The sequence below is a fragment of the Rhopalosiphum maidis genome, chromosome 4 (assembly GCF_003676215.2).
Source record: "Rhopalosiphum maidis isolate BTI-1 chromosome 4, ASM367621v3, whole genome shotgun sequence".
NCBI lineage: Eukaryota > Metazoa > Arthropoda > Insecta > Hemiptera > Aphididae > Rhopalosiphum > Rhopalosiphum maidis.
The window spans coordinates 28,188,501-28,215,231 of record NC_040880.1 but is presented as its reverse complement, the minus strand read 5'-3'; the positions used below and the strand labels follow the sequence as shown (position 1 = coordinate 28,215,231).

Genomic DNA, 26,731 nt, shown 5'->3' with positions numbered 1-26,731 from the left:
GGATAAATGCCAAAAGGGGGTGCTTGATGCCTTATTGATGGGCCACTCTGTATTTATACGTCTTACCTATATGGTCATATGGACTATAATTATAACACTTTTTAGACACTACTCACCTCACCCTCACATAATCATAAAAAAATTCAAGAAATGGCCTTGTGCACAGTATATATATTTAAGATATTAATTAATAATCTTAATTGTATATATGTATGTAAAAAAAAAAACAATAATTATTTTCGTAGAATGAGTTTAAATTAAAAAACTCCTGTCTGAATATACCATATAGGATATAGCTGGTTCGAATCTATGCACGATAAAAAAGAATCACAAATTAATAGTTATTTTATATCATTGCTAAGTAAAATTAACTTAATATTATCGTCAACATATTATAATACCAATGTCCATCATAAAAAATCGTTAGTTTTCAAAAATTAAAAAGAAAGACGTCTGCTTAAAAAAATTAATTCCCGACAAAATAAAAAGTCATTACAATTTATTGCCAATAAAAAATTAAAAATGCACGACAGCATATTATATATTCCCTATAGGGATAGTGGCCCCCCACAGACAATAGCCTTGAAATCTTCCTCATTCTGACTATTAAACTTAGAATATATATAAATAGCTCGTGTAGTATTTCCTATACACTTTTACGTACCATATATTGACTATAAACCCAGGTCCGATTTGACCAGACTTAAATTAAAATATAGTACAATAATTAGTGAATATCACTCTGATATTAAATAATGATAGACTTTGGCTACAAGAAAATATTAGATAGGGACAACCATTAATTATTATTTGCACTAAAAATATATTAAATTTGTCAAAATATGCACTAATATAATAATTATTATTAATATTACATATTTTTTATCTGTTTTTATTATCAAATTAAATAATAATAAATAAATATTATTATTTATAAATTAATATTAATATAATATTTAACATATATGTTTAACACGATATAGATAATAAATATATATTTCTCTACAACATTTTTATTTATTTTGACAATTGTTCAAACTCAATTCAAAGTAGTATTACCGATAGTCATTTTTAAAAAAAATGTTTTGGAAAAAGTATCCATATTTAGGTCACAATTGCAATCAAAAGTTTGGCGATCTGTTCAGTTAAAATTGAAATATTTTATATAGACTAGTTAAGTTTTTTTTTTGGGGGTGGAGCGCCGAAAAAACTGCCTCTTGGCGAAAAAATGCGTAATTTGCCACTGCCTATCTCACTAGTTGAGATCGTAATATACACCTGCCGTATATATGGCTATATTATGTTAAAGTTTTAAGAGTATTCGAGAAAAAACATCGCAATAAATCGAGTATAGAAATAAATTATTTATTTAAAATAATATGAAGTTTCTATATAATTATAAATATTGAACACCAAATAACTGATAAGTGGTATGATGTTATATAATATTATTTTGAAATTTATCATATTAGTATATTGTTTGTTTTGAATGTAATTGAAGATTTTGTTTCTTTAAAGATTGTATCACATACAATAAATGGTACAATAAAGTTAATGTAAAAATATATAATATGATGAATAAAAAGTTTTGTAAATGTATAATATTAAAACTACTATTGAAAAAAGATACTAATTACCTATACTAAATAAAATAAGGACGTATCAATATAATCACACTAAAATTATTGATCATCATTATTAAAAAAATACTATTTTCAAAAATGTATTGTAAAAATTGATAACGCTATTTCAAGCATATCAATATTTTTTCTAAAATTTACATAAATAAAGGTAGGTACGCAATATTTTTATTAACCTTAGCTCTTAAGTATTTAAAGAAGTAATCAAATAATAAAATTTAAAAAGTCTCTTATGCACGAAGAGTTACCTTAATTGCACTTAATAGTAATATTGCATTATTAAATAGTTATTATAATTATTTATATGTGGGGTGGCCATCTGCAGCTGTAATAGTTAAATTATTATTGTACTCTTTGCGTGGAGATTATTGGGAAACACTATTTTTCTGCACGGCACTGATCAGTTATACAGGGTGATCTTTTAACATAATCAACAATTATTACTCAAAACCTTATTTCAAACATTTTTGGAAAAATTCGTTTAACACAATTTAAAGGCACGATAAAAAAAGTTTGTATTTTTACTATTTTTATCGTTGTTTTTTTTAAAGTTTTTTTTTTTTTTAAATAATACATTTTTAATTTTATACTTTGGAGTAGAAAAGTTTTCTGAGTTTTTAATATATAAAAATCGAATTTCAAACGATCCTTTAGTTAGTTATAGTGTATAAGTATTTACATTTTAAAAAGTGTGGACGGTGGTAAAGCGGTCGGAAGTAAATATATAGCAAAATGTTGGTACACTTAGTGAAATATTAAATTAAACTCTGCTCATCTAAACTTTAAATATGTATTAAGTATTACTAATTAATTATTAATTACGACAACATTTTATACATAAAAAAAAATTCTATTTCAGAATATGAAATTAAAATAATGCATTTTTGTCATTTAAAAAAAATAAGAACCTTACTCTAAAAATGTTATTTTGTAATGATTTTAAAAAATGTAAAAAAAATATTTTCATAAACATTAATAATTTCCGAAATAATAAACGTCTTACTTTAAAATAATCACCCTGTAGGTATATAGTTGAAACGGAGTGATGGTAAATGGCCAGGCCGTGCTCAGCGACCAGCATACTCCTATTGGTGGTGGTGTAATCGGCGGCGTCGTTCGTTTGGACAGCACATTGTTGTAACTAAAACTCGTGCAGTCGTGATTAGTCAGACTTTAGACGTTGACCCGCGGACGTCGTTGTATGCAGCGTGCGGTAGTTAAGTCGCGTTAAGTCACCTATAATATTTAAACGAGTTTCGTGTCCACTGAAGAGCGATGATGACACTATACAGATGAATATAACCGTCGATCACCTACACTGCATAGCTACCGTTTTTATTTTTTCAAATGCTATCTTTTGTTTTTAAAACTGTACTCGAACATTAATATACATAATCAGAAATTGGCCACAAACGGAGGTAAAATTAAAATTATTACTTAAATATTAATATGTAAGATATACATTATCAACTATAATATTTTATAATATGCAAGTCGGTTGTTGATGAAAACTATCAGTGTTTTTCTGTCTTCGTAATTTAATTTTGTCATACATATTTAAATAGGTATTTAGCAAATTTATCTATTATTATTTATTAACGAAGTTCACATTGAATATATTAATACATAGTTTTCAAATCACCCTATTTTCAAATTATAATTTTACCTATTTACGTAAGATTTTTAATGAAACTGATAAGGACCTACTTGTCATTTCGTAACTAATAAATTTGTTGTCGATACTCAAAAATATGTACATTAAAAAAAAAACAGTGACCATTCATTATAGTAAACATACTACGATTTAGGTATGTTATGATTAAATGTATGAACGTAATAAAATCTTTTATTCAGTTAATACTGTAAAATATTGTGTATAGTTATAATGGTTCACCACGTAGTAAGAAATTATAAGTACGTTTCGTTATAACTTTATAAATTAAAATAATTGATAATTATTTAAAGTATTAAAATAAAGGTAGCTATAAAAAAAAATTACATACAAACTAAAAATTAAAATTATACAAAAAGAAAGCTTAATAATTGATTAAAATTTATTGTTAGAAACTTTATTGACTTAAACTCTTTGCAGTTAATATCTAACTAATAGTAAAATTACTAAAATTATAAATTTGTATACTAAGTATTTTTGTGGCTTACGTTGTTTTTTTTTTATGTAGCTTTTTAAAATCTGATTTTTTCTAGCTGTATTAGATTTATTCATTTTTGAAAGACCAAATTTATTAAGTTAATTATTATTATTATAGTTATGTATGTTTCTATATTCATATAAAATCAGTTTTTCAGTTAGAATTATATATTATACAGAATAACAAACACATATCATATTACTAAAACAACATTAAATGCCAATACACCATGTTTGCCTTATCGTGAAGTCAATATAGATAAGTTTAGCTGCGGAATAACAACACATAAAAAACTTCCTGTCCACAACATCCAAATTGACGTTGAATATTATTTACAAACAACAAATATTTATATAGTTGGGTATTATTAATAAATAAAAAATAATGTATAGTTATTTAATGTTTACACACAAAATATACACAAATTACGTGTATTGTACATCGATGAGACGATGATATATGATAATAGTATTGCGTGTTATGAACAAAACTGCCATTTTGTAAAAAAAAAAAAAACAAATTTATATAAACCATGAACGTAATGTTAATATTTTCAAATAAAAATGTCCCCAAGACATAATAGGTACTACCGAAAATTTAAATATTACCCCTTATTGAAAATTTTATATAATACGTATAGGTCATAAATATGTAGTGCATATTTGTCTGTTTATAATATATCTTTTTAAAGACGACTTACTAGTTTATGTTTTAGTGTATAAGTACACCATACGCACACGGGAAATTGAAATGTTTTAAAAATAGGCTACGCGGGTTGCACATGTTCTACAATGTGGTGGACCACCAGAGGATCCCGTTTTATCTTTTGCTGGAGAAAAACTGTATGTAGTGTAGGTACTGCAGTCTGTAATTGGATGTTGGGAATATGCAACCATCCGTGAATATGAACATGCTGATAGTCATAGTTATAACGATAAATTACAACAGAATAATATTTTCTTTCATTTTTACTATTTTAATCATTTTACTAACATTGTATAGAATGTTATACATACTTTTTTTACATATACATAATACGTACCATACGTTTATGATTAATAAATTAATTAATCAACTTTTTTAAACAAACAACAGTAACATAAGTACATAACATGTACTAATTTATATAATTTCTAAAATATCCATACCTTATACTTTTATAAAATAAGGTTTTCAATTGTTTCACTTTCAAAATTATGCTTTCTATTATATTTGTAATTTGAGAAACGATAATGGATACTGGAACCCTTAAATATACATAATATTATATATTATTTATAATATTTTTAGAACTATTATTATTTTGTTGTGTGCCTATTTGCATTGATCTTATTATATATATATATATATATATATATATATATATGTATAATGTATTATAAAATATTGGTCAAACGAACATAATTGGAAAAAAATCTCACATTCATATATTAAAACATAGGTAACAATGTTACCTACCTCACAAAGTCACAAAACATATTAGTATGTCACGTAGGTAATTATAGACAATGTTACCGATACATCTCAATCATTCGATAAACAATACATAATAAGTTGCTAAGATGTATCATATTTTTGCTAACGCCCATGTTGTAAATCCTTGAACATGATCTTTTAATTGCAAGAGTTTGTTTTATTATTATGCAGTGTCCATTTGCTACTTTGTCTTTGTTTGTTACAATAATATGACGTCTACGCCGTTGTCCAAACTTGTATAAAAGGTAATACCATAATCGGAACAAAAGACATCAGACATCAATTTCGTATTTCGTGAATAATAGAATCAGCAATCAAACAAATATGGTCGCGATCGTTTTGAATATTGCAGGAAATAAGACTTCAAAACGAGTTTCACTTATTTTGTTTTCAAATCTTTCAACCTGAATACATTGTAATTATTTTTAAATCAATTGGTTTGACAATGTTCATGAAAGTCGTTATGGTACGTTGGCCTTTTAGCAGTTGAGTACCTAGTTAACAAATTCGTTATTTTTTTTTTATTAGTCCATTCAAATATTCAGTCTTGAAATCGGAAAATATTTATAAAAAAATTTTTTTATAAATAACAACTATTCTTAAAATAGTAGTTCTTTATTTAATTTTTTCTATACTAAGCGAAATACTAGGTATGTATAATGTAATGTACCTATTACCTAGTATTATAATGTAATTCTTATCAATTTAAATGATCATCTTTATTTATTGTCATCGAATTCCAATAATAATACTTTATGTATCTATTTTACTCAACCTGTCTTACCACTGGATAACATTTAAATGTGACAGTTATTACATAATTATAAAAAATTAATACATTATTATACTTTAATATAAAAAATATTATTATATACTGTTAACACTTCATACTTTAAATATTTAAAATAACTATTGTACCGTTTATACCATCATTACCATCTCACATCTGTTCCTATGAGTACAGCTAAAAAAAATAATACATATTATATTCAATGAAAAATACAAAATTTTAGTTTTAATATAATATAATATTAATTAGTTAATTTAAATTATTTAGTATTTGAATAGCTTATTTTTCTTTGTTTTTAAAATATGGGAAAAATCGTAAAATGCAAAACAACTTTAAATTTAAAAATACACATTAATCAAATTATTCCCGTATGAAATTGTCATTTGACCTTCTTGAAAAATATATAAGCTATGAATTGTTTTATTCGTTTAATTGTTTCTATTTACCGTTACTTGTACATGCTTTCTACGTAAATACTAAATTTTGTTGGGATTGTATTCGACCGGTTCCATTATGTTGTATAATTAGTTCAAGAATAACACTACTGTCATTACTATGTAATAACTCATTTCGTATGAATCATGAATATAAAGTACAGTTGGCCGGAAAAATAATGTTTTATATTTTGTTTGATTTGACGAGTGTTTATGCCGGAAGTTACTTATTGGCTCAAAACTATGTACACTCTAAAGGTACATACATAATATATTGGTATTAGTGAGATAATATAAATATATAATTTTAAAAGATAGAATATATGGACTATGGTGGAGATAGTTTATATGTATAAATAACATATTTGTCATGATATTATGTAAGTACGTACAGTACTTATGGATTACTCGATGCACACTTATAAATTATGATTATAAACTTATGAAGTTATTCACACATTATATATTATGTTATAATAGTATAAGGATATACATAATAATATATAATATACGATTATATGATAATGATCGTGATGGCTGGCTGATAAAATTATTATGAAAATAAATGGTTTTTTTTTTTATTGTGAAAGAAGTTATAAGGAATAGGAACATAATAATAATAATGAGGGGTTGACAATAATAAGGATGTAATGTGCATATTATACATACAGTAAATATAATATTATTTTAATTTGTTCAAAAAAAAAAAAAAATAGATATTGTAACTGTATTTAAAATATATTATTAGTATGCTATCTAGATACTTATACGTTATAACACACACTATAATTATTAACACACAGATAACTACCATAACACTGTATAATAAATGATCATTATTAGTCCATTAGTCATTACACGAATACGTACCTATTTAAACCAAATCAAATACGTGCATTGTATTTCTGTTGTAAATTTCCGGAAGATATGCACATTTGAAAATAACTATATTAGATGATGATTGATGGGTATATAAAAAAAAATTAATTATTAACTTAAGTAATAAAATTACCCAAAAATGTTTAAGCTCTGAAAACGTTCCTATACTCTTTGCTATGCGCTTATACAGTTAATGGATCCGTTTCATAGTGATTTTTTATGCACCATGTGTCAGCAAACACATATCATCGAGTATACTGCCCTTGACCAAATCGTTGACACTTGGCTGTACAGCTCAGCCGAACAACTATAACAATGACGAATAAAAATTGTTTTTTTTTTTTATTAGTAAATATTTTTTTTTTATTTCTTTCTTTTTTTTTTTTCGTCTTTTTTAAACAATTTATTTCTCAACCATCCATATGTTCTGTAAAAAGAATTATGCTTTGTAATTTATTTTATGCGTGGGTACATTAGAGTGAATACAACAACTGTTAAGAGATTAGGATTTATTATAATATGTGGTATAACTATTATTTTAAAAGTCAAAATTAAAATTTAGTCTTAAACAGTTATTAGTCAACAAAATACAAAGAAACCATAGTTAAAATATTTTAATACATAACAAATTTTTACTCATAATTTACAGCTTAATACGTGACAATTTACACCAATAAATGAGTCATATGCTCATATTATATAGGTATTAAGTACAATCGTATAAGAGTTATTGCTTAATTATTTTATAGTGATATACTTACAAATTATAAAGTGCAATTTACTTTACTTAAATAAATCAATATACATCCTTTGCAATATTTATAATACTTTATTCAAAATAAAAACCTTATAATAAATGTTTATTATTGCAATAATAATTTATTAATTTTAGTAGATTTTCAATGGAATGTTTAAATTTATTTTTACAGTGAGTTTATCATCTTTCTTGATTAAAATTGACCTATACTTATTACTTACTGCCTGCGTAGCTTAGGTATTTGAAATAAATAAATAAATAAATAATCACTACTGCAGAATATACAAAAGTATTTTAATTTCAAAGCACAACAATATTATTGTTTTGTTCAAAAATATTTTATTATGTATGAACTACGGTACATAATATATATCATATAAGCTATTTCAGGTTAAAATATAGGCGCAACTAGAGCTCTATTTTTTGGTAGACTAAATTGATATCAGCAACCCGCGGGGCTTTGCCCCTACATCACTAGTATTGATTATTAACACTAACATATAAAACTGGGTGGACTACAGACAAAACTGAGTGGGCTAAACCCACCCAAGCCCCCCCTAGTTGCGCCTATAGGTTAAAATTTAAATGCATCCAAGTTTTCAATGGTTCTAAATATATGGTAATAAATATGGTTAATTTTATTTATCATATTAAGCAACAAAAAAGGTTTTATAAATAATATATTAAATATTTTAATGATGTCATATACTCGTATTTCATAGCATCATTATTAAATTTTAATTAATTTTATTTAAGGTGAAACATAATTGTACTAAATTATAAATCCTACTCAGTCTTCTGTTTAATTTATATTATAATAAGTGATTACTCATCTGATTTGGTTCATTATTCAAACAAAGAAATATAGTATATTATTATATATCTTTATTTTTTATAGTTTATATTATATAAATTAAACGAAGCCAGAACGAAACTTAGACACCGTGATCTTTCAATTAAGTTATAAAATCTGGAGGTTTTTATTTGAATCATTTACGTATATAAAACAAAAGGATGACATAATTCAAGGATGTTTCCCACGTGATGTGTATCCGCATCATTAAACTATACTATAACTATAAGTGACAATATTTGAGTTAATTGTTGTATTTTTTTCAAATAGTCGTTACTGAACCCCGACAAAATGAGTTGTATGAATTACTATAATGAATAATACTGATGGTGACAAATTCTATAAATAACTCCAAAGAAAATTGAGAAACGATATTTTCAATATTTGTTTAGTTTACAATCATTGTTGGAAAACGTTACAATGGACAATAGTACAATGAGCTGCATTGAGTGGCACTCTATGTACCTACCTATATATATTTTTTTTTTTATCCACAATGAAGGATTTCTTTTTTATACACACGCTAGACTTAAATATAAATATATATACAATTATAACACATCCATAACACTATATAATAGATAATTTTAATAAAAGTTATATTATAACAAATAAAATAATTTTGTTTAGATGGAAAATATTATTTTAAGCTTAACATAACATTTGACTTTGGTCAAACGCCATACAAAACTATAAAGACAATGGAATTTTTAAATTGTCAGAGCATCATACTGTTATGCGTTATAATACGTTAATTAATAAGTTCATAATTATACAGAAAACTGATACTGATTACTGCAGATTAGTTTAAATATCGTATTCTATGATCTAATGATTCTAATGTGTATCTTAGGTATATCCTAATATATTAACCGCAAAGCATATTATTTGTACTATGTAAGATATGGGTTATATATCCCATATGGGTTATATGGGTTATATATGTATATTATTGAAAAAATATTGTTTAACGTTCAAATTATTGTTATGGAGTTATTTGACTCGTATTAAATGTAGTTTAACCGTTACACGAGCATATAATACAGTACCTAATATATTAATAGTATTTAAGTAACAGATATTCCGAGGTTTTATAACTTTATGAAATGGGATTACCTTTTTTATGATTTATTTTGCATATTTAAAAAACGTAAACAACGTTTTAGTCAAGCAGCTAGTTACCTATATGGCGTTAACAGTTTTGTCAATCAATATAATATTTTTAATTTATAACTCAACTATTTCTATTTATTTTTTTATGTTGATATTGAATAAAATAATACTCAATAGTTATATCTTAAGCTATCTATGAGATACAAATGCATAAACTAATTTGATTGTTTTCTAACCACTGTAACTGTAATAGTATGAAACAAATACCTATCATGAAAAGAAAATATATGTGCCATTAATAGTTGACAATATACACATTATATATAGTATATTGTGTATATACAACCATTCAAAGTGATTCACCAATCATGTTCATCTACATTTATTTCTTTAATTATAAATTTATTTATTCATATTTTGACATTTTAAAGTAAAATAAATGATTAATAATACTTAATGATGATATAATCAAGTATTTAGAATATTTTTATACGATTTAAGTAGCGACATCAACTTCATTATTTAACATGAGAATAACTTATTTTTCTTATATTGCTGTTCAATAAATTACTCTTGGAAAATGTTTTACGCCTAAATCAAAATTTGAAAAAATGGTTTTTGAGTTATTTAATTAAAGGGAATTATAATAGTTAAAAATATTAAATAATAATAAAATGATGAGATAATATAAAAATTTAAACAATATAAATATAAAAATTTTACAACTGTATATGAATATAATATAATATTCACTTGATAATTAATATAATATTACATTTAAAAATAAATAGACAAAGAAAAACCAAACAGACTTTACATTAACATAGCGTTCTTCTCCAATTCCAGAAATAAATATTTATATACATAATAATAATATCTAACACTTAACATAAAATATAAAATATTAAAATATCTACAAGAATTTAAAAAAAAAAGAAAAGATTATTTATTTTTTTTTTTATTATACACCCATTATATACCTAGTTAATAGTTTTGTTTATAGGAGAGTGTAATAATGTTATATTAGGATAATTTGATTTATGTTCTGACGCTCGTTATTTGTAAAAATAAATATGTATACTGTATAGCCGTATGGGATGTAATTTAGGCGCATTACCATTTATCTGTATCTACATAAAATTTATCACAAATTCTTTATTGCATGTTATCGAAATATTAAATAATTAAAATACAATAATATATTAATATTATAATATAATATATAGTTTTTTTAATTTACAGGCGTAAGAGCAAAATATAAACGTACTTAAAAAAGAGATTACAATTTATATTTTATAATTTATAACCTGTGGCGTTTTACAGTTGTCTATAGCTTTTTAATGATTTTACATAATTTTTTGTAATTTTGTTCTTGAGTTAAAAATTTAAAATATTGATTAAACCAAAAAAATTAATATTTTCGAAAATGATTCTATATTTATACATGTCACAGATTTTTTAGTAGGTAATCAGACAATTTGATAAACAAATCAAAACTAATGAACATCCTAAGTCAGCCGCGACTATTTACGCCAAAAATAAAATAAAATTTTCCTCCAAAAAAAGAAAGGCCGACCAGTGCATTCCATTTTTCTCTACATATTTTATTAGCATCATATTTATTTTTCTCTAAATATCAATAGCATATATTAGTTTTTTAAATATTAAAATTCAAATAATTTTTAATATTTTTTTATATTTGATGTTTACCTATGCATATATTATAACAACAATAATATTAGATACTACTCAAGGCTAGAAAATTATGATAAGTACATATTTAAATTAATAAGAGTTTAATAGTTATCTTATTTTTATAATGAAGGAAAATACTCAAGATTTGTTTGTTTTTTTTTAGAAAAATAAAGAGTAGAGGAATACAGTATCTCCAGTTTTGGAGGAAAATGGCTACGGCCCGTAATTCAGTTATAAGTTTATAACCCATCTACAAAAATACCTAATTTAATACGTATAATGACACTAATAGAGAAGTACGGTTCAGAGAGGAGAGCGAGAAGAATTGATCGTAGTTATGATGTATACTTATGTAGTTATTTAGTTATTATGTGTAATATTGTAAATCGAAAAAGAAAAAAACATATTCCTTTAGTCTTTACATATTCTATATAATATGCGTAGGTTTTACTTTTATATATCGGTAATTTTAACGGTTACGAAAAATTCGCTCCTCTAATTCTTTTACGTGATTTTCGGTCGTGTAATATGGATGTAATAGGTCAGTAACAACCAACAGGTACTTATTATACTAGCTGACCTAAACTCATCGTCGTCACGCCACTAACGTTTCCGTTTCCATTTCTCTCTGTCTGCAGTCGAGCTATTATAGTATCCACACTGACATAGTCACTTATTGTCGGCGGCGGTGGGAATATTATGGCGCTCGATTTAGTGTATAGGCACATATTTGTCTACACTACGCGATTCTGAAAATTGTCGGCTCATAAAATATGACGTATACATTTCTACCGTAGTTAATTACGCATTTTCGCATGATAATCATTGGGACGTTGGCAATTGTTACATTAAATATGTTTGAGTAAAAACAAACTATGTAATCTATCGACAAATACCTAATAAAATATGTTATTTCTTAACGTTTTTATAATAGTTTGTCTATCAAAGTTCGGTTGTATAGTAATTTATTAGACTTTTGAAATAATAGCATGCATAATTTAAGTTTATTACTAACTTTGCAGATAGAAGTAATCATTTTAAAGTACCTAACGGCTAACACTACTATTCTATATTAATAATTGTGGTCATAAAAGGTATATTTTAAAATAATATAATTGGTAATGAATATTAAATAAATAATGTATATATTATAAGTCATCGATAAATACATAAACACGTCTAAGTTACTTAGTGGTATAAATGAATTAGTTGACAATTATTGTTTTTATCAATATTTTGAACAGTTGGACCTATCAAAATAAAAAAAGGTAGGCAAGTGAGTACCGTTTTGTTGTACATAGATATTATTGAGTAAATCACGAAAGTGGATTTTGTTAAATTTGATTCAATGATAACTATTGACCTATTGTATACTATGTAAAACAGTTCACGAAAACTGTCTAGATTTTGGTAACCATAGTTACAAAATAATTATTTTAATAATAATATTGGATTTGAGTAAAAATTATTGTTTTTCTAAGTTTTTTGTTTGTTTTCTCGATTGTACAAAAATACTGGGAATTTTTAATGTTGACCTCTTTAAAGTACAAACTAGATCCGATTGAGGATTCGTAATTTGTACCAAAATGAATATCGTAATAAGTAATATCGAATAGTCATTTTTATAATAATAAAGACTTTATTTCTTGCACAAAAATTCATACTAAATTATATTCTTTGCTAAAATAATACAATAATAAATTATTATATTATATAATATGTTTGTCGTGTATTATTATTATTATTATTATATATAAGGTATAGATTTTAAGTCAATATTGACGTAGAACGGTTTAAATAACCACTCAATATCTATAAACGAAATATCTTATGTCTTTAGCTTCTCATACCTTAAAATATTATTTACTCAAATATCAAAACTTGTACGATTATTTTTTCGAAAATACCTATCTTATAATAATCGATTTTGATTTTGGTGCAAATTAACTACACCCAACCGATTTACTATTCAAAAGCACCCTCAAAGTGAAAATTGAAGTATTTTTATTAACAACTTATCGTATACTCAGACAAAAAAAAACATATCTTTGTAAAATCAATACATTCATGCGGAACAATTTCCGCTCAGAATCTAGTTGGTACAATCTAAGAATATTAATTTTACTATTTTATTTTATTAAAACTGTGGATTAAAAAAATAATCATAGTCATGCGTGTGCATGTTTCATCCAGTAATGTAATTTATATTATATATTAAAGATCATAAAAATGTCAGTAAAGCTTGATATTAATGTTGATAATTATATGGTCAATAAATCAATTAATATTCTTTATAAAATGGATAAACTGAAATATATTTATATTTATTATATAAGTATATTGGTACATTATATACTATATTACACAGCGTTGAGCGTATTATTTAAATGAATTGAATAATAAGAAAAAAAATACAAAACTTTAGATTAAGTTCACATGTTGTATTAAAAAATTACTAGTTTGAATTATACTCGTAGGTGTCATGTATATGGTCTACTGAACCTACAGATTCGACACGATGGCATGATTCTATTATACTTTAGTATCATTTTTATACCATAAACAACTATGCTAGCATCTACCTTCATTTTTATCGATTGAAAAAAGCATTTATCGGTTAGGTTTATGTGACTTTATTCAAGTTTTTATAATATAACGCAGCAGCTGAATGCTCGAGACACCGTTTTATCAAATATCTGTATTTGTGTAATGATTATTGTAGTTTACGTAATAACAGTAATGGTCTTATTACCATTATCATCGATAATATTATAATAATATTACCATATAGAGTAATATATAGTATAAATTGCGATCAATGGCTATTACATGTACGCTCAATTATATTAGTTTGATGATTTCCACAACATTCCACGCAGTCTCCCATCATAGCAAGGCCGTTATATTAAAGTCCATTTAGATTTAATTAACTATTCATATATTAAATTTTTATGATAATCCTAAGGTTAAAGCTAATATTTATACATGTATTAAACTATTAACAATAGTAGCCAGTAGATAAACTTTACCTGTAAAATATATAGTCGTATAGATGGACAGATGAATCGTTATAATTGTATTTTATATAATATAATCCCACGCTTAATGAATGACTGCAAATGATATTTTATGTGTATATAATTTATAATACGCCCGCATCGCTAAATCTTTTTTTTTAAGATCTCCGGTTCCGTATGGTGTATGGTGTCCATTATTCAACAATATCAGCATACCGCTTTATAGCTTCAATAATCAACAACAAGTTGGATGTATATAATATATCAAATATTAATTTATGCGCATGTGTATATATCATAAGCAAAGTCAGCCTTTCATGTTCAAGAGGTGCAAATATTTCTGGAAATCTTAACTTTCACCCCCATAAAAATATTATTATTATAATATATACTGTATTATATATCATACTAACTAAATACTAAAAACTACAAACTGTCAATTAAACATAATGACTCGCTCCACTCAGAATATAAAAGCGTCATACGTAAAGAACTTTTTTTTTATGCCACTGCATACCCTACACAGTACACACTACCTGACTCCCACTATGGTCTATATGCACAATAAGTATAAGTAGCTACATAGTAAATATACACGACGAAATAGTTGGAATCAATTACTTTTGCGGAATAGTTCGTTTAGAATATATTATTAATATTTAACAGCAAAGGCGACGAAAAGAAGGCGCAAAGCTGATTATCGATCGCAGTGCGGAAAATCGTTACTTATCCGGCGGCGGTGGAAATAATCAGTTTTGTATTGTCACAGACACCGTGTCAATGCAATAACAACAACAACGATAAAGTTCTTCTCTTCTGTCTCACTCTCTGTCCACAGACAATACATCATACACCATAATAATATTATAAAACATGCCGTCGCAGCCATTGTCACGCTAAACAATGCATCAGACCACACCATCTATTGGTGGGGGGGAGGCTGGGCGATTGTAAGTTTCATTGATATATAAGCTCAGATGGACATATCGATAACGAAAAACCTACGCGTTAAGTCAACCGGTCGTGTGACACTCGAAAATTAGACATAGGTACCTTACTTATTATTATGTTAAACACACTCCACCACGTACTGGGCTGTTAATATTATAATACAGTTATTTAATTTTGTATTCCTAACTGAAACTTCTCGCTATGAAGTATAAACCTCTAAACAATCGGAAAAATCATGTAAAAATTATATGTATTATAATATTATAACTATTATTAGTATTATTTCAAATTTAATTGAATAAGCAATTTTGTTTTTAGTTGTGTATAATATACTAGTTGATTTAATAACCGTAAGATACTCATTATATTAGAAAAAACTAATTTTTTTGAACATATTTCTTTTGCATAATTTTAAATCGTAACAAAATAACTATATTTCTTAAGTTGTTTACTATTTTGAATAGTAACATAGATTTTTAATATTGTATTCTTAAGCAGGATATTACTCAAAGTATTTCGTTGTAAAAAATCAAATTTCAGATAGTTAATAGTTTATTAGTTATAATTATTTAAGGTTTATTTAAGTGGAGTAGCGAATCAAATGTTGTTAGGTATCGGTATCCGGTATCTCTATACCATTCTGTGACGTAAATCAAAACAAAAACTGTATAACTCATACACTCGTCTGAAATTTAATCGTTATGCATCGAAGGACTCCAAAAATATTCTGCTTTGAAGCTTTGGAATAAGAAATTAATTGTGTTAATGAAAAAATTAAAAATTAAAAAATGATTACAATAAAACATAGTGAAAAATGCATTTTTAGAAAAATATTGTTTTTATATTATTTTTATTTATGTACATTCTATTGTTATTTGTTTGACATAATTGATGCGCAAACAACGATCATCAGTATGAACATATTATTTCCCATATTTTTACACTCGGGACAGCTTTTAGCAATTTAAAGTTCTACACAATATAATAATTATAGCCAATGGTGATAACACTCATAACCGATAAGCATTTCGCGAGATACCTATAAACGCCTTTTCGTGTTTATTATTTCATGTTCCATGTGCCTGTTTGTTACAACCGTTAAAGTAATTGTTACCTGGCCAAATATTATTTATGCTTCAACGTATGATGTTCGTGTGATTATATCACAATTTACAATACATCCTCTATATTTTGGTTTATCCATTTCTCTCTCCAGTATTTATGTATGTAATGCATGTCGTCCAAATATGTGAATTGAAAGAAAAATGCAAATTATATTTTATTCACTTACGACTAACGTCATAAACTTATAAATATAATATTCTGATATTTAGCCGTCATACCTAGAGCATAACAATTGTATTACATTATTTATTTATTACACGTATTTTATAAGTTACATCCCACTACATAACATATATTATATGTATTATAAATTTTTATCGTTATCCGTTTTTTTTCCTTTTCAATAATAAAAATGCAACGCATATAGCCGCAATGGATGTACCACATACGTCATCATAAAACACAAACTTATGTAGATATGCTTTTTGTGAGTATTTACATATAATACGTATATAATATAGGTTATAGTATAATAGTCATAAATAAATATTATAAATTATAAGCATAATATATCATTATCATAGATTAATACTCATCATAAATGAAACAAAATATGCTACATCCGTATTAAAAATCATAATATAATACAATGCAGATAATATATTACTCGTATAATCTATAATAGTATACAATATATACATATAATAAAATAATAATTATATTGTACAACTTATTATATGTAAATATATCCAAAAAAATGTATTAATGCACAATCGAATGTGAAAGTTGAGAAATGGGTAATAATATTGTTAGTAATAATTATTTTTTAGGTATTGCTTTAAATTATAATTGATAAATCACGTTATTTTTTATTTCATGTATTTCCTTATACATAATACATCTTCCAAGATCAAGGTTCATAGTTTAAAAAAACCGAGAAAGTCGTTCGGCTATATATAGTAGATATTTTTGAGTACCCCGTCATTGAGTAAGTCACTGTAATTAATATGTTAAATTTCAATTCAATGATAAATCATTGCATACGAAAAACGATTCTGAGCCGAGAAGACGTGTTTCTTAATTTCTAAGTTATATTATTTATATAAATAATTTATTTTTCTATTAGCAGCATAGTATATTGAACTAATAATTATCAAAAACTTCGAATGATAAAGTAATAATTTTTGGGTGTGACTGATGAACACAAAAACTTTTAAAATAATCTAAATATTTTAATTAACACTTGAATAAAAAGAAAAAGAAAGAGAAACGTATCGTGAGTGTAAGATTGATAAATAATTATTAACATTTGCCAGTTTCTGTAGTACGTTATACCAACGTATAAGTCTGCCTGATGGGCAGTGGTGTAGTCGTAAATATTTTTTTGGGTATACACGTAAATTGAGAAATATGTAATACGTGGGGGGCTCTGCCCCCTACACCCCCCGGATACTAATTAACTTAAATTTATTTATTATTATAAATATATTTAAATACATAATAATATATAATTCCATTATAGCAAATGTATTTATTTATTATTTATAAAATGTTCCACTTTCCTTGAACGGTTATCATCGGCTGATCTGAGCTGCACAGCCAGCTTCCAACATATTTGGTTGGGTTTCCTATACTAAGAGGTGGCCTATTTATATTGATAAACATTTATCAATAGTATTTCATTTTCCCCATGTCTTATATATATATACCATATTGCCGTCGTCATAACTCATAATATTAATTTAATTTTAAATATGAATTTTATTAAATTAAATGTAATAAAATAAATGACAATTTATTATTATACTAATAAAAATTGTATTATCACTTATCAGTATCTATTACCTAGTATCTACTACCTGCCTAATTTATTATGTTTACCTAGTATTCAATGTTTATAGTTTATTAATGACTTCTGATGATATCTGATGATAAATATATAAACCACGAGTAATTTGAGAAGTTATGCTTTTAAATTTTCCTATTTCTTATAATTTTATAATTAATCATAATTAATTATTCTGATACACCAATTCTCTTGGAGTTATGAGAATAAAAAAAAATCAGAAATGTTCAAATTATAATATGTATATTATTAATAAATTGTGGTAATATGGTTATCATCCAAAAGCCTACGACCGTATACCCGCGTATTTGTTTTATTTTCTTTCCTATACGCATTTAAGAATTTTAGCGTTTTGGGTATATACCATATACCCGCGTATACCCTCTACTACACTACTGCTGGTGGGTCTATCAGTGGAGAACACTCACGACACGAATACGTGAAATCGTTCAACCAATAAACCGCGCAAGTCTGGCTGGATGGCTGGATGGGTCTTACTACTCTTACTATGGCTCGGATGAAATACTAGTTGCTTGATAGTCAGTCAAATACGCTTTTATACACAATTGGTCAACGATATTCGATAACCCGTCTTCTATGACAAACTTTAGCCCGTAGGTGTTGTGAACTGTTCCAGAAACCACAAAACCGTTTAAGTCCCATTATTAAATATTGCAGTAAAAGTAATCATTTTAATGCGATAACAAATTAATTAAAAATAATAATAATAATAATGTAGCAATTAGTAATAGTAATTTTTACCTGTCTAAATAATAATAATAACGCAACAATTATATTATCATAAATTATTAATTTATTATGATAAACTAACAAATCAATACCACGTGGGTATCTACTGGCTACTGTTATAAAACGCTGTAACTGGTCCGCAGTAAATATAGCTCAAATTTTCCAAAATATTTTAAAAATACCATTATGTAAGTATAGAAAATAATAATATACGTAATGGTAACGATAAGTTTCAAGTTCCTTCAATTAATATTTATTAATTACAACCTCATAACTAAAATTTTTTTCTTTTAAATATAGGTGTCTAATTTTGTTAAAGGTTAAGTTTCAAATGTTTATTCAATAATTGTGACTATATATTTTCGATATTTTATAATAGCTTTTATTTTTTTTTATATAAAAGCTTATGAAGAATAATATATTACATTTTCTAACTTTTTGACCAACGAAAGCAATTTATATACATAGATAAATCGAAAAAAAGTAAAATATAGTACAAAAAAGTAAAAACATGAAAATTAAATCATAATATATAGGAAATGGTAATATATATACAATTTATGAAAATGTCAAGTCTATTATGTTTATAATATAATTACAATAGTTACCTACAACCAAAAACTGGTTTTGCATAAATTATATTCTCGTTTATAATTTTTTTGTCACGTTATTGAGTGACTAAGCTTTATCAACACTTATACTATTTGTGATTGGTTATTTAATAAATATTAAATAAATTTAATCAATACAGCTTTACCAAGCGTAAATGACCAAGAGACTTTCTTAATTTAACTCACCTTCCTGGACAAAAAAAATTTGCATTTGAAGTGATGACAATGGACACCCATTTCACTTAAGCCACCAAGTTAACGTATCTTATTGTATATGTATTTGGGTATTTGGTAGGCATATATTGTATTGGTAGTATAGGTATCTATAAAATACAGTAAATATTCACTTTCTTAACAAAAAAAAAAGGTATAGTACCTATACTATTTGAAACATGACAGAAGACATATGACGTATCCGTCGCATTCATGTGTAATCAAGTGCGTTATAAACCCGTCAATATAAAGAAATGATTATTATTTCAGTTTTAAAGAGTAACAATGGGATAAATATAGAAACTATCAATAACGAATAATGACGTAAATACTGTGTTATTTTTCTTTGGACCTTTAAGCTCCTATTTATTAGCCCTGACACGCTTTCTATATAAGTACCTACTAAAATATTGATGCGGAAGTGACCCTGGTTAATAGCACATACTATATTATATATTAGCCATATCTTATGTACCTAATATAGTATATTATATTATTATATTATATGTATTCAACAAGTATAGGTATACTATAAATATTACAAAACTGTTATTCTACTGAAGTCTATATACGTAAGAGAAGTCGAATAGGTACATTCAATACAAAGAACTATTCTATGTTCCAGATGAATAGGTTCTGCAGAATTCAGTTTTTGTTTGTAATTTTCCGTTACGAATATAAAATTATAATATTATGTTAATAGCAAAAGGCATACATTGAGTTAAAATTACTATAGGTAATTAACATTAAACAGTATATTTATTTTGTAAATTGTATAAATCTAAATTTCTACATTGCTGATGTATTAATATCATTTTTGTATCAACATATTAATTTAATACATCAATAAAATATTAATAACATAGGACGTAGGTTATGTGTACTGTATGGCAGTCAAAAATTAAAAGACTGAATCAAACTAGATTTTTTTTTAATTTAGAAGAAATGAGAAATAACTGAATAAATATAACAATACAACATACATATTTTCGTAAATGCGAGTTACTTTCTCTATGTAATAATAAATAATAATACAATTGCGTAAACGATCTAAAACTTCATTATTAGAATGATAAATCTTATAAACACGTTATCTTCAGCTAAGCAGAACAGAAATTAACTCATTAACCCTACACGTATAAAATAAAATAAACAGCAGCTACACTACTAAATCAATAATAGCTATTAATTGTTATTAAATTTATATTCAGAATTTTTTAATTAGTTAAAACAATTTGAAATTATCGATATAAAATGTTTATTTATATGGCTATGTAGTATGTACCAAATAAATTAATATGTAAAAAACAACTTAGGCAGAATGGTAGCTGGTATCTAATAATTGAAATAGTATGATATAAAACAGTTGTAACTAATCTAAATGTAATAATATTTTTTGAAAAAAAACTGTTTTATACCTAATTTGGTAATCTAAAAATAAAAATAAATTATAAAATAAAGTAGATTCACTTTCACTTTGAGTTGGCAAACGGTGCGTAACAAAAATAAAATAAATTAAATGTACGTTTACGTGTACAACAAAAATCAATTATCCATAGTTTAACTAGCAAAATTCAAAATATTATATTAAAAACTATATTAAAAAACTATTAAATAGGCCATCATCTAAATGACTTATTTTAAAATTTTAGATTCACCATGCTTCAGCAGATTCTCAAAGATATGTATGTTGATCCAGAGCTGCTGGCGGAATTAGATGAAACGCAAAAACAAACTCTGTTTTGTAGAATGCGCGAAGAGCAAGTTCGACGTTGGAGTATATGGGATCATAACGAGAGTATTAAGCCTACATATCCAAAGCGACAAAAAAGTACTAATACAATATATAAATATTGAAATATTATATCATGTATAATAAATTAATTTTTAATTAACTGGGGGTTTTTTTAGATAACAAAAAAGTACAATGGATGTTGGATACAAATGGTAATCCTTGGACATGGATCATGGGTGAACATAAGGATGATAAGACTATTGAGCAAATAATCGAAGAAGAAGCTAGAGAAGCTGCAAGACTACAAGCAGAGCACGAGACTGAACAATTGCGGTTTGTTTTTATTAATATATAAAAAATGTATGGTAATAACATCTATGTTTTTGAAAAGAGAACATAAAAATTGTACTTTGCTAAGTGATATTACTAAAAAAAATATCAATTTTATTATAATTCGTTAAATAAAATTAAAAATAAATAAAATTATATATATATATATATAATCACTGTCTAAAAAATACTCTATAATTCAACTAAACGAATATTAAAAAATAATAAATAATTCGTATGGTTATATAAGCTACTATAATATATAATATAATACATGGTATATCAATTTTTATTAGTATAATTATAAATTATAATGATTTTATTATCAATTTTTAGTTTAAATAAATTAAGTTATAATACAAATATCAAAATCATTTAAACTATATACTGTCATCTATTTTATATTTTTATTGCTTAGATTAAAAGTTGAATCTGAATTAATGGCAATGTTGGAAAGCAAAGCAAAGACTCAATTTAATCCACCTGAAACTAAGTATGCACATGCGACTGAAGAAATTTACTGTTCCGTAGAAGATCTGAACACCAGAAATGCAAGAAAACCATCATGTGTGGCCACACAACCAATACGTGGTGCCTTAAAAGAACTGTCATTCAACAAAGTATTTAGTTTATAGTATATTTCATAATAATAAAATAACCTGCGTCTATGAGACGATATATGAATGATACTTAGCATTATACGATATAACATAATATGATGTATAATGCAGCCTTCTGACCATATTGTGTTTTGTATTACTAATTGTATATCGTATATACCTAAGAGTGGAACCAATCGTTCGATGAGCCCCTGAACATAAAGTTCATTGAACTGTTGTACAGGTGTCCGAGCGTGTGAGAAATTGGGAACAGAGAGTAATGGAAGAACGGACATCGGAAATCTATAACAAAATGAAAAATAAAAAAGAAGAAGAAGAGAGGCAAGCCGAAGAAGCAGATAAAAAGCAAGAAATTGTTTGGAGAGAACAGAGTAAGCACTAAGCAAAACCTAACAAATAACAATATTAATTTACAATACAACTAAAATATTTTCTGTACATTCATTTATGTTATGCTCATCCATTATTTTTTTACTTAAGTATTAAACTATATAAAATAAACCAAGTGCTATAATATTTCACTTATGCCTAATTACTTTAATCTATAATACCTAAAGGTATTGATTACTAACGTTACAGTGACGTGACATGATCTGATAATATGATATCGCCATGATAGGCACAACATTGTCAAACTAAAATTTATCGTAAAGATAACGATCAACAATGAAACGTAAAAAATCATTAGTATGTTATGGGTAAACAAAATTCAAAAATTTTCTAAAATAGGTCGTACCATTAAAACTTTAGGAACCTCTAGTCTATGTATACTAATCTTAGTTTAATAATGTGTATTAATGCTAAGAGAATTATATGTTAAATTATTTTATAATATTTATAAACTACTGTATTGGTACTTGATTAATATTTGCTTGGATTCCTAAGTACATCGTTTAACTAAAGCATTATTAACTAAAACATTAATTGCCCATAATTAACCTAAATCATACTAACTTATATATTATATGACATGTGAAACTTAGGTTTTTATTGAAGATAAATTTGAAGTATGTAATTATTAGTAGACTTTATTGTTTAATATATACCTAATTATTATAACTCAAAATTAGACATTAATTTTAAATCAATTAGGTACTTACGTATTACAATTTACAACTATAATTGTGTTTTAATATTTTCTCTAATGTATTCCTCAAATAATTAAATTAATTAACATAATTCTGGTAAAAAAGTTACATTAAAATGTATGAGGTACAAAATAAATAAGTGCCTATTTAAATTTGAGGATATTGTAATTTAAAATTTATTCGGAAGTCCTACAATTAATTTATAATTCAAATGTTATAGATGTAATATTTGTTGTCATAATAAAAAACAATAACTTTTTAATAATCGAGATAAGGTTATATATATATATAATAAATTATTTTTTTTTAATCAATACAATTAATGTAAATATAAATTGCATTAAAATAATAAGAATGCATTTTTTTGTAGATTAATAAAACTATAAATTAATAGATAAGTAGAATACTTTTGTTATATTTGCTACTTGTTAATTACTAGTTAAAAAATATTCATGATAATTAAAATTAAAATATTTTTAGAGCAAAAAGCTAAAGAAGTTGAGTTACAAATTCGACAAATTGCACGTCAAGCTAGAGAAGAACATAGAAGGTCACTTTTAAGTATTACAGAAAAACCTTCTAAGTAAGTACCATGTAGAATATATATTCATATTCAAAGCAAAAACAGTACATAATGTAATATAATATAGATATAAAGTAAAAATAAATGTTTTTAGCGTAATGTTTGTACCAAACTCTTCTAAGCCACCAAATAAAAAAGCTGTTGTTGAATGGTTTAGAGCAAAAGAAATACCCAGAAGAGCTGGATTTGAAAAAGATAAAAATGCCATAGCCACTTGGTTCCACGGTACGCCTAAATTTTAAACATAAATATAAATATTATGTTATATTAATAAATATAAATGAGTTATCTTTTCTCAATTAAATAATTTATATGAATAATATTAGGTCTCATAACACGACAAGAAGCAGAAATTTTACTCAACAACGAACCAGTGGGTAGCTTTTTAGTTCGTCTATCCGAACGAATTTGGGGATACGCCATCACATACAAAGATCATGATTGTTGCAAACATTATTTGGTAGATGCATCTAATGGTCATTATCAATTTTTAGGGACTAATCAAATATCTCACAACACTCTGAGTAAGTTATTTCAAATTATTTTAATCAAAAAATTGAAATAAAATGTTTATATATAACTAAAAAAAAAATGGACTTTCAATAATAATTTTTAAGTATGGAAAATTATTAAAAAAAAAATTGTTAAGTAATTTAAATTACATCATGTATTAAAGAGAAAATTTTAAAAACCAACTAGAACATTAAAATGATAATTTATTATAGGACATCAATATAATTGCCTATTTTATTAATTTACCTACATTTTAAGATTCTAGATGATAAATAATTTGTTAATTTTAAATTATGTTTTCCTTTGTGTTTATTTTTTATTCTCCAAACATTTAATTAGATTTTTTATGAATAAATGATTTATATTCATCGATTAGAAATAGTTTTTAATCGGAACATTTTTTTATGACGTAAGGACGTAAGATACATTAACAGTTTCATTAAGCTATGTTTATTTTATCTGAACTTATGTATTTCGGATATTAAAGTTTGACATATTAATACAAGTTAACCTAAAAATTCATAAAATATTATATGTATTTTAATATATTATATTAAATACCTATCATACCATTATTGTGATATCATCCTACGTCATAGTGATAAACATAAACTAAATTTGACGAGTGATGGTTTCTACTAACAATTATTTATTAAGACATTAAACATATTAAATTATAAAGCCATACAGGATGTTCTTAACTATATTGAATGTTAAACACTCGTAGGATAATTATGTATTGTGATATAAATTAAAAAGCAATATTAAATAAGTCGTTAATCATTATTAGATATCATTATATCAATGAAAATAAATTCGGAGCGGAGATCAGTAAATACAGTTTTTTATGAATCACTTTTGACGGTTGTCAATAGATTTTCTAGCGCCAATTGAGAAATTATTAAGAAAATCGAAAGTGACGGTGACCTGTTCAAAGCATCTTCCGAACTCGATTTCTGTATTTAAATGTGCCACGTGAAATTGTTTGTGCATTCCTTGTTTTATTATACCCTCTAAACTTTTTTTTTTTTTAATGATAATAAAAAATAAAGTTAATATTAACGATATGATACAATAAATTCTAACATTTATGAAATAAAAATATTGTACGCTTCATATTATAACTTTTTGATTAATTATTTTAATGTTATTGGTTAATTTGGAATATATTATTATAAAATATAAAATTTTATCAAAGTTATAAATTGTAAATTATTATACGAGTACTAAGTTTACATATATTTACAATTTGTATGTATCTAAATCATATAATATTTTGTAGTAGATACACTCCTCATATATTACACAACACATTAACATAATACCTTTTTTTAGGTGAATTAGTCAGCTATCATCGAAAAATGCCAATTACCAAGACTGGAGAAGAATTATTATTAAGACCATGTAATCGTACAACAAATTTGCCTCCACTCGTTTTCCAAGGCTTATTGAAAACATGAATACTAATCTAATGATTTCTATTATATTTATATAATATGTGTTTTTATGTTAAATATAAAAAAATTTTAATTCCTCATACTTAAATATTTAAAAAGTTATATTTTCTTACCTCTTACATATATTTTATTTTAGAACTTAAAAAGTACCATTACCTTTAAACG

At 25.2% G+C, this 26,731-nt stretch overlaps 1 protein-coding gene across 1 annotated transcript; it reads left to right on the top strand.

Annotated features, from left to right (window-relative positions):
• The first annotated feature begins 2,776 nt into the window (after positions 1-2,776).
• On the top strand, positions 2,777-26,731 carry LOC113547848 (SH2 domain-containing protein 4A-like). Its single transcript, XM_026948382.1, has 9 exons — positions 2,777-3,058; positions 21,893-22,071; positions 22,152-22,308; positions 22,724-22,925; positions 23,149-23,296; positions 24,494-24,596; positions 24,691-24,821; positions 24,923-25,120; positions 26,445-26,731. Exons 2-9 carry the CDS (start codon positions 21,900-21,902, stop codon positions 26,567-26,569), a joined length of 1,236 nt encoding a protein of 411 aa, XP_026804183.1. The 5' UTR covers positions 2,777-3,058; positions 21,893-21,899; the 3' UTR covers positions 26,570-26,731.

Coding starts and splice junctions, on each gene's coding strand:
- LOC113547848 (XM_026948382.1), top strand. CDS start 21,900: ATGCTTCAGCAGATTCTCAAAGATATGTATGTTGATCCAGAGCTGCTG. Junction 22,072..22,151: donor ATATCCAAAGCGACAAAAAA/GTACTAATACAA, acceptor GGGTTTTTTTAG/ATAACAAAAAAGTACAATGG. Junction 22,309..22,723: donor CACGAGACTGAACAATTGCG/GTTTGTTTTTAT, acceptor TTTATTGCTTAG/ATTAAAAGTTGAATCTGAAT.